The following is an 11,139-nucleotide window of genomic DNA, read 5'->3' on the forward strand; positions in this document are numbered from 1 at the left end:
AGGGCATTTTCCCACTAATCTCATTAATACTTTCATTTCAGATTCTTACATTTGATCTATAAATTCAATTATAATAATGTGATTGTCTATACGTTATCAAATTAAATCATTTACACTGAAAAATACAACTGCATTAAATAATATTATGAGATTCTTTTAAATATTTTTGAATATACAAACAAGAAATGATGGTGGAAATGATACTTTTCAACGAAATTAAAACGCCAGTGCCAGTAGTGTTTAATGAGTGAGTCATTGAGTCGTTTATTCAAACGATTCGTTCAAATGGTAGATTCATCAGATGTTTATGCGTGGGCTAATGAAACTTTGATTCAACCGATTCGTTCAAAACACGGAATCAATCAGCAATGAATCGGCTGTTTGCTGTGAGATGTGCTGTTTCCACGCCTAAAATGTAAGTGACCTAATATTATTGTATTTGCTTATTGAACTGTTTATAGAACTATTAAACAGTCGTGATGGTGAAAACGTTGTGTGATGTTGCCTAACTAACTGTATTTTAAATATAAAAACTTACCATTTCAAATTTTTACCTCAGGATGCCGAGTTTAGTGTTGCGCGTTTTGATTTCTCCTGGACAGGCTGCGTGAGCCTCGCCTTTGCAGCGCAACGTTAGAATGTGCAATAGGTGCATAATATACAGTAGCTTTATCCACTATTCTCCACTTACTCTAAATGTAATAAAATCAGAATAATACTTGCGTTTTGGTGTTTACATAGTTATTTTTGGTTACTGAGGTTTTAATCATGTTATTTGTCTGGCGTTGAAGCGTTAATGTCGAGCCCTGGAGTTTTATGTGCCGGGGCACAGCCCCGGATGGCCCCGGACCAATTTAAACCCTGTTCTTAAGAACCAAATCCTGCAGGAATTTCAGTTTATTCAGTAGGACCTTATTTGATCCCATCAAAGTATTCATGTAACTCAAACAGTTGCCTGATGGGAAGGATGCTTTCAGACTGGTTCCAAATTATAACTGAAATTCAATTTGATTTTAAACTAGTGATTATCAAAAACATTTAAAGATGTGACTTGTCTTACCAAAGTCACTGGTGCAAACGGCCAGCAGGACCTCCGCATCTGTACAAGGTTGGCAGGGTGCTGTGGAGAGATACAGAACAACAAAATCAGACCAAACACAGCAAACGCTTGATGGTAAAGCAACAGTAAGAACATTAACGTGCATAATGTAGCATGTTGTTTTTAGAAATCCTTCTAACATAAAACAGCACACTGATCTATCTACACCAGCCACGTGGACTTTCAAAGACATAATTAATTTCTGCTGCAGATGGTTATTTATGAGCGTAAAGAAGCCAACTTTATCGTCACGGTTTGTTGGCTTCTAACCAAACAGAAATGTGGGGTGGCCTGCGAGAAAAGGCTCCTCATAAAAAAAAAAAAAGAAACAAAAAATAACATCTGAAGTTGGTGGAGAGGAGGGAAACATCTCGACCCTTCCCCCTCTAGAAAAACACTGACAAACACATACCGCATCCTCACACCCCAACGCAAATGAGATCCAGCTGAGAAGAACTCCAACAAGGAGCAGAGACTCCAACAAAAAAAGAAACGTCCAGTGGAGCCCACGTTCCACCTGTGCCAACAACCTAGAGTGAGTTGAACACTTTGAACTATTTAACAACCCATAGCGACATATGACAAGAAACAAACACTCCTTTGCTTTTAGGTGGCCGCAGAGTCCTGTGACTGCTGTAAGGCAATCAGTGTAACCTAAACACTGGCAGCACCGTGTCGGCTTTGATCAGCACGTTTCTCTATCCAAATAAATCAGGCCACAGTCTCGTGGCTCTGGGGTCATTACAGCCCCCACGTGCAGATATAATCCAGCACATTTGTCTTGAGGGTCTCAACCCTCTCAGGCTTGCAGGGAGGAGCGAGGGACTGGTTGTTTCAGGTGGCTGGGTGGAGGGGTTTATGGGTATTTTACGGGTTTATGGGTAGCGGTCTGTGGGTCAGGGCAGGTGTGTCTGACAGGCAAAAGTTTAGCTGTCTATTAGTGCAAGTGGATTGAGGGGCTTTAAAAGTTCTCCAAAACTGTAACAACTACAGTAAATGTGAGTGTTGGCTGGCAGTCCACTGGTGTCAGGCTGGTGCAAGTCACAAATAAGAGTGACAAACAAGTGTCCACAAAAAGAAAATATTGTGAAAAATGATGACAATTTAAAATAAATATTCTCTATTATAATATATTTTAAAATGTAATTTATTCCTGTGATCAAAGCTGAATTTTCAGCCTCATTGCTCCAGTCTTCAGTGTCACATGACCATTCAGAAATCATTCTAATATGCTGCTCACAAAGCATTTCTTATTATTATCAATGTTGCAAACAGTTGTGCTGCTTTTTTTCGGAAACAGTAATACATTTTTAGTTACACTTTATTTTAGGATGTGGTTACTACAGTGTAATTACACAAATACAGAGTATTATTCTGTCTGTACAGAACGTAAAGAGGCAACAGTGTGTAAATACTATTAAATAATGTACCATATAATATATAATGCATAATATGCATAATTTACTGTTATTATGGTCACACTTTATTTTAAGGTGCAATTTTCGTCATTAAGAAAAAAATTAACTATGACTTTTGCCTCAATATATTCCCAATTTGCTGCTTATTAATAGTTAGTAAGGTAGTTGTTAAGTTTAGGTATTGGGTAGGATTAGGGATGTAGAATATGCAGAATATGTGCTTTATAAGTATTACTAAACAGCCAATATGTTAATAATGCTAATAAGCAACTAGGTAACTATGAGAATTGGTCCCTATACTGAAGTGTTACTGTTTTTACTATAGTATATACACACATTAAATATGTGTAATAAGGACACTGTAAATAAAGTGTTACCCATTTTTTCTTTTTTTATGAATCCGTTTTTTTTTCTTTGATGAAAAGAAAAAGTTTGAAAGAGTATAAAGTTCATTCTTTGATGAATACATACTGTCACTTTTGAACAATTTAAGGTGTCCTTGCTAAGTATGTATTCATTTCTTTTAAAACATTAAATATAAGTCATTTTATTAACCATAACATAACTAAATCATTCCCATTATAAATGTATGCACTGCTTGTGCATCAGCAATGGCTGTTTACAGTGTGGGCTAAATAAACTTATCACTGCATCTAAACCAACAACATGCCTGTTAGATCCTGTACCCACTAAATTACTGAAAGAGTTGTTACCTGTAGCAGAAGAACCGCTACTCAATATTATTAACTCGTCGTTGTCTTTAGGTCAAAGCGCTGTACAAATAAACTTGACTTGACTTGGGCTGATAGACTGTTTAAATAATAGCAATCTAGATTTACCGTAGATTGGGCGTTACCATGGAAAGTGGGTAAAATAACTGATCTGTATCAAAACCCGATCTGCTGAACCTGACCCTTCACATATGAGCACAGTAGGTCATGTCTGTTGAGGAAACTGTGGGTGGAGGAGAGCGGACCAGAGGTCGGCCGTGTTGCAACACAAGAAACATCGCACCACCAACAGGGCCAGAGGTCATCCAGGAATCAGCTTCGCAACAGCTGGCAAACGCCAAAGCTTCAAAGCGTGTGATCATTCAGAACGCTAGGCCTGGCAGAGGTTTGATGTGAAGCGTTAACTGCTGCCACATCCTGAACGCTAAATCCGCGCTTAAAGCGCAGATGGGTTTTTTCAAAAGCTTTGCGGCGGATCACATGCAAAAGTTAAAACGGAACCGCAGGAATGGGCTGGCATCTGAGTCAGCAGCCCTCACTGCCCCGAATTAATGCAACGCTGCTGGGATCGCAACCACTTCACATGCTGGCAGGGCAAAAGGGGGAAGATAGTGTCCCTGCTACATCTGGTCCCTTTGCATTCCATGCTAATGGAGAGAAGATTCATATGCATCCCAACCACTTCAGAGAGGCGGAACGAAAAGTAATGAAGGAAAAAGTGAGGGAGGGGAAGCCAGAGAGACAGGGGAAAAGAGGAAGAGGAAGGGAGTAGGGAAAAAAGATGGAGATAATATGTCCTCCCAACAGCTGGACTCTTGTGACGCTTTTCCACTGCGTGGTATGACTCGGCACGGCTCAGTACGGCACGGCTCGGCTCGGTTTGCGTTTCCACTGCAGTTCAGTACCGCTTTAGAGTGGGTGGGATTATTCACATGTCGTTATTTTTGCACCGCCTCTACTGCCGGGACTCCTGAAAAACTTTTTCATTCCGCGTCGCCCCATCAAGCTCTAGCTGGATCCGCTCCTCTGCCATCAACGACAGGAATGTCTGTACTTCCTCAACAGACCACGAAACAGCCATTTTTTGGTTGTTAAAAAGAGGTGCGCTCGTTCAAAACAGTTGCGTCCGATCCTTCGCTGGCTGTCCTGATTTAAATCTAGCGGGTCTGTTGTGTCTCGTGTCGCAAGTTCAGTGACGCAGGTAGTGAGTGATGATTCTCTCTGTCCAATCAGTGATCAGCAGAGTTTACACATCACATTTTGGTAATGGTACGGTTTTGGTAATGGTAATGGTACGGAACCTCAACTGAGGTGGTACTGAAAAAAGTACCAGGTACCAGGTATTGTACCCAGTGGAAAACCCCCCAAAAGTGAACCGTACCGAACCGTACCGTGCCGTACCATGCAGTGGAAAAGCACCATAAGACACATTCCACACCGATGGAAAGCAACTCAATTCCAGCACAGCAGGTCAACATTCATGAGCTGAGCGCGAAAAAACCCAAAAGCTCGGAAACAGGAAAACAGGTCACCTTACAGATGTGCCCGCTCAGATCGCTGAAATCACAAACGCCAAACACTCAAGCTCTCTGGAGGACATTAACATCACGAGCCACATCAAACCACGCAGTCCCAAACCACGGAAACTGTTTAAAGTTTCTCTGCTTTATACTGTATCCATGCCTGCAAAATACAGCTGTTTATCAGAGCCAGTTTTACATGGCAGTTATGAATTCATACCTCCTGAGGGGGGGACCACACTGAACAATACTTTTGCTTTGTTTGGGAGAGGAAAAACAGACTTGTTATATGATGCACCTACACTGCTTCAGGCCATTCAGCTCTTCAGATTTGGCAGGTGCACTGCTTGAAATTTAATTTCTGAAAGGAGGCTGAATGTTTCACATGTTTTGCCAGTGTAAATCGCAACGGGGCGCTTGTGACGTCCCGTTGTGAGACTTACGCCACACGACCTGAAAAACACAGTCGGTATTTATCGCACGGAAAACAAGGTTCAAATCAGTATCGCTTTCCAGAGAAAATACGAGCACAGATCCACCATCTCAGCATCACAGAGGGGAGGACGTTTCCTGAGGTAAAGATATCATCTGTTGCTGGGCATGAAAACATTGGCTTCAGATCGCATACTTTTTAAAATAAACAAAGCCTCGGTATTGCGTGCATTAATAACCGTGCACCCAAAAACCCTGGAGTCACAGAAATTTAATAATGCTTTTTGCTGAAAGAAGCAATTATTGTTGGAATTCAAAAGAAAGGGAGGGTACATCTAAAAACGAAAACTTTTATTTTTTTTTTGAATTTTTAAAAGGTTGTTTTTTTTTTTTAAAGAAATTAATACTTTTATTCAGCAAGGATGGATTAAATTGATCAAAAGTGACAGTAAGGACATTTTTAATGTTATGAAAGATTTCTATTTCAAATAAATGTTTCTCATAAAAAAAAAATGTATCATGGTTTTCAACAATGATGATAAGAAATGTTTCTTGAGCAGTAAATCAGCATATTAAAATGATTTCTGAAGGATCATGAGACACTGAAGACTGGAGTAATAACATTAAAATAGAAAATTGTAATAATAGTTCACAATATTACTGTTTTACTGTATTTTTGATCAAATAAATGCAACCTTGGTGAGCTTCTTTCAAAAACATTAAAAAAATCTTACTGTTCTTTAAATGTGACCCTGTCTGTGAAATCCAGCCTAAAGTCTCAAAGTCTAATGAGTCTAATAAGTCTATGAGATAACAAGCATCAAAGTTTAATTTCAACCATTAATTTCACTATGATTTCCATCTTTGACATGGCCTTACTCTGTCAGTATTAAAGATATAAAGGATACATTTTCACAAAATGTTATTTACATTATGAAGGATGATTTGATGTAGAAAACAGTAAATCACAAAAAATGACTTTAGCTGGGTTTTCACAGGCAGGGTCACAAATAATCCAGGAAATAATAATTGGATTTTTAGTCTATGTCTGATATATTTGAGACTATTTCTGTTTTACATATTACCAAATTCTACTCTACTCCTTAAATTTGGCAAAAAACATGTACATTTCCGTTTCAGGAAATACATCACATGAAAGAAAACTGCCTTTTTAAGTCTTTAAGGATCAAGAGAACCTCATACCAGATAATGACTGTGGATCTGCTCCTGGTCTGTGGTTGACCAGCTCGTACTGGAAGGCTGTGATTTTTCGGCTGATGTCCCTTTGAGGCACTGCCTCGATGAAGAGCGCCCCGTCCTGGATGCTGAAACAGTGCACTCTCCCCTCGGCCTGATCTTCCTCACGGAGGAGCAATCGCAGTTTGCCCAGCCGGTCCAGGTAGATGTGGGTCCCGCTGGACTCTTTAGAGGGCTTGATGCAGACGGAGAGAAGAGACGCTGCTGGGGACAGTGTGTTTGGCCGCAGGTTGACGATGATGGCACCTGTGGGGTAAAGCCACTCCAGAAACCCCTGGGCGCAGCGGAGATACACCTGTTCCACATCCCGAGTGTGTCCCTCATGGGTCAGCCCACTACAAGAAAGGAGAAAGGAGATATAAGCTCGGTTCCAGAACCAACCCTACTTTATATGGCAGAATTCTACTGAAACTGAACCTTGTAAGTAAATAAACTGAAAATAAACCGAAACACTCTACATAGGCAGCACATAGGCAGTTTTTTTTTTTCAGTCAGATGTATTTTTTTTTCAATTTTGTAACATTTTACAACAAGGTTTTATTTGTTAACATTAGTTTACTACATTAGTTAAACTACATTAATTAAACTTAATGAAAAATACATTGTATACAGCATGTACTAATTTTAGTCAATGTGAATTTCAACATTTACAATACATTTTTTAAAGTTTTATTTGTGAACATTAGTTAATGCACTGTGAACTAACATGAACATTTATATTTTTACTAAATAGCATTGTTAATGCATTTATTAATGTAAACAAGTGAGACCTTCTTGTTAAGTGTTAACCACAATTTAATGACATGTGTAAAACTGCTTTAAATTAAATAAAGTAACTATGCAGATAAGCTTATTTAACATAATATTTATTTGAAAATATTTATACAAAATATTTGCTGTTTTGGATTTGGAACAAATACAAACAAGGTGCAGATTAGTGGCTGAACGATACATATTTTTTGTTGATGGCTCAACATTATAGGGAACAAAGTGTCCAATGGCTGATATAAAGTAAATAAATATATCACACCACTTAATATAAAGTAAATAACACAAGCATAGCGGTCTCTAAAATTAAATTTACATTTCTTTACATAATATTTACTAAAATAAATTTAAATGATCTTAAAATGAATCAACCTGGAAAATCTGTAAAATAAACACATTTATACTTAAAATAGCAAGTTCTTCTATGTTTTTAAAATAAAAGAAATTTGTATTTCTTTTAACATCAGCCAGTAATCAAAATTCACCCCAACTACTTTCTAAACACATACTATTGATCTCAACATCCAATCATCAACCGACGAATAGTAACAAGTCCCTGCCCTACATTTGCTTTTTCCCCCCCCAATAATCTGTTACACTCCCATGTACATCAGAATACAGAAGATGATCTAGGGCCACATCTGTTTCATCACAACTTTAAAACCATGAAAAAAGTTGGCACTGATGGCCTTGAGGTTTGTGAATCGACATGTAGCGCAACTACGCCTCTAGCAACCCGAGTTTGATTCGAGATCCTTAGCTGATCCCGTTTCCCTCTCTCTGCCCTATGCTTTCCTGTCAATTCTCCACTGTCCTATCAAAATAAAAGGCATAAATAACCCAACAATTTATTGAAAAACAAACAAACTGTACTAAAAAATGTGAGAAGTCTGTGCAATCTGTTGAATCAGAATCAGCGAATACTGTACATGGTGAATATGAAATAAATATGACATTGAGTTCTCAACACTGTCAATAAAAGTCCCAATTATGACACTTACTGGCCAAACATATGATATATAAGCCATGGCAATATATTGTTCAACTGCTTGAGCAGCAGAGTATCTCAAAATGGATGAACATATGGGCCACTATATCAAATCTAACACTGGTAAAACTGTCAATTTTTAAACAGATTAGTCGATTTTTATCTACAGACTTCAGGACTGGATGAAATATAGTTATAATCCATGTTTCTCTTCACTTCCGTCTTCCATCCAGGAGGAGTTTTGTTCACTAAGTGCAATCATTCTGGGATTGGCTTATCCGTGAATTCAGCCAAAACAAACGTTTTCAAAAGGCAGCATAATTTTGCTGGCTACTGTCTGGAAGCAATCGTATGATGCCTTAAAACACTGGAAGGGAAATAAGTCGTCAAACATCAAAGACTGTGATGTATTACTCACTAAATTCTGACATCCAGTTATAGCTGGTTAACTTTCACAAATAACTACTTACAAGCCTTAAATTAAACAAAGCAAAACCAAACTGTTTGGAAGCAAATGACGGGTAATCCCCCAAATAATGATGGTTGGATCTTCAGTCAGCTTTAGTTTAGTGGCCTTTTGCGTGCAACACAGCAAAGGAAACTTCAAACATTAGGGTGATTGTTCTGAACAGTCTGCGCCAGAGTCGAGTCCAAAGCTGAAGCTCATATGAAAGAAAAGCTTTTCTCAGAGCAGGATGAATGAAGTTAATGTCTTTTCACACAAGGTGTTAAGACCCACGCGCGAGGCTTGCTGCATGACCTGTCACGTGCAAGCATGCGCACACACATACACATTAACCGTCTCTCATTTTTCTTCTCTCCTTTTCAACGTTTTGGCAAGATCCAGCACTGGCATCCTGCCGTGGCTAGGATTTTTGAAATGCAAGTCAATGGTTCCTTGGACACACAGGCCTCTCTGCAGACAAGTGCAGAGACAGTAGCCGAACCCAGAGCATGCAAGTGCAAATGCAGGTCGAACCTCCCGTCGCTTTCATCTCCTCAAAAACACGAGGAGCTGCATGTCCAGGCAGCATTTTAGACTCCTTTTAAGACATCATCTGCGGTTCTGTGGCTTGAGTTTGCGGCCCGCTGTCAGTTGGGCAGAAAATGAGCCATCTGCTTCTGAAGCCTCCAGCAGTTCTTCAATCAGAGATGAATGTAGGCCTGCAGCAAGGCCCCAGATTAAACTCTCACCAAAATGAGAGGTGAGGACCAAAACTCCTGCGGAGCCTGGGGTGACACATGTGCGGAGCAGACTCGCAAGCTGCCGTGTCCTCATTTATAACAGCTCGTCTTTAATTAAAAGCATTTGAAATTCAGCTCTGCCGTAATGAGACTCAGACCTGGCAAATCAACACCTTATGGCTGCACAGTCAGAGTACAGTGCATTTAGCCATATTATTGTAAAAAGACTTCACAGAAAGCCTGAATATGTAATATTGAAGGATTCTTTTTTTTTTTTTTTTTGAAGGGAGCTATTGTTGAGGAATTTTAACAAATGTTGTTATTATGAGATGAAGTTATGTGGTGGGGAAATCTGTAGCATGAACTAATCTCCTCATTAGTTACCAACCCAGAAAAGTTCAAAACGTCTTTCACATCTAGCTGCAACACTGAGGGATTTAAAAGCCATCTTGACACAATTGTATTATTATAGAAACTAAAAGCTTCTAGAAAAAATGCAGTTCAAACTTATGTGTAATAGCTTATTAATTAATGTAAAGTTAAAACGCCTTTAAACAAACAATAGAGTGATTTTATGTTACACATGAGGGATTAATATGGGTTTGGTCAAACCAGTGAGCAGAAATGAAATCACTGCTCAGTTAGTTTCTGATTTCAGGTTATGCCAGCAGTAATTAAGACAGTAAATCCGAGTAAGAAAAGAAGTAGCCTACATACACACATACTATGAAGACCAAGAGAATAATAGAAAAAAATAAGAATATAATAATAAAATATGTTAATTAATTGAGACAGGTGCTACAATCACTCCTCTAACAGGCCACCAAAAAAAAAAAAAAACACAAAAAAACTGGCCCTTATACCAAATACTACAACTACACAACTCATAAACAGTAGCCTACTAATAATATTAAATATTATTTATTGTTATTATACTTATTTTAGTATCAAAACGTTTGTTTTAACTTACAACATTAATATTAATTGATCTACAGATTTAATCAGAGTTAAATCTCTAAATACAATTCACTAAGTTACATTTAATTTCCATTAACAAACGAGTAATACTCGAATAATCTAGATGTTTGAAGCGTGTCTCACCTGCCCCTCCAGCTGCACTGGTCGCTTGAGTACTGGGAGCGTGCAATCCGACACAGAAGCACAACCGACAGCAAATACGCCAAGAACGGCGAGAGCATGTTTGTCCCACCGCTGTCTACTTCTCCCCCAGCGCGATACTATACAGCTCTGCTTTGTAGGTATGGAATAAAACAGTCCCGCGTCCGTATTTTCTTCACTACATGGTGTTTTTTCTTCAGTATCGTTTCACTTTCTAGCCCGTAATTTACTCAAGAAGCGCAACTAATGCCGAAAGTCCGAGACGCGCGTCGGCTCGCTCACTCCATGCTGAGCTCTGAGCAGCAGCGCTCTCCTCGAGTGAAGACGGCGGTGAAGAGCAGAGGAATCCGAGCTGAGGCTTTGAAGAGCGCATGCGCAGACAGTATACACAGACAGCAGCAGCGCTTTACTCCACTGGAGGAGCGTTCCTCAAGAGTTCAATGAGCGGCTCCGCTCGGATTCCTCTGCGCGTCACCGCCAGCTGACCGGCACGGGACGCATGCGCAAAAGAGCTCCAGACACCGCAATCTGGCTGATTAAATTGGCTCATTTGTTCATTGAGACGATGTGTAAAGTTATGGCATATTCATTACTAATGAATATGAGTAATTATTAATATTAC

General features: G+C 39.2%; 1 protein-coding gene across 1 annotated transcript in view; it reads right to left on the minus strand.

Moving 5' to 3' along the window:
* LOC107672492 (meteorin-like protein) overlaps positions 1–10,934 on the minus strand; it is a 19,978-nt gene extending 9,044 nt beyond the window's left edge. The window contains exons 1-3 of the mRNA XM_016465705.1: positions 10,500–10,934; positions 6,404–6,792; positions 1,061–1,120 (exon numbers count right to left, since the gene is read on the minus strand). Of these exons, the coding sequence (XP_016321191.1) occupies positions 1,061–1,120; positions 6,404–6,792; positions 10,500–10,597 (547 nt within the window). The 5' untranslated portion in view covers positions 10,598–10,934. The remainder of the gene's footprint in view (positions 1–1,060; positions 1,121–6,403; positions 6,793–10,499) is intronic.
* Between the last annotated feature and the right edge of the window lie 205 nt (positions 10,935–11,139).

The sequence above is a fragment of the Sinocyclocheilus anshuiensis genome, unplaced genomic scaffold (assembly GCF_001515605.1).
Source record: "Sinocyclocheilus anshuiensis isolate Anshui unplaced genomic scaffold, SAMN03320099.WGS_v1.1 scaffold1430, whole genome shotgun sequence".
Taxonomy (NCBI): Eukaryota; Metazoa; Chordata; class Actinopteri; order Cypriniformes; family Cyprinidae; genus Sinocyclocheilus; species Sinocyclocheilus anshuiensis.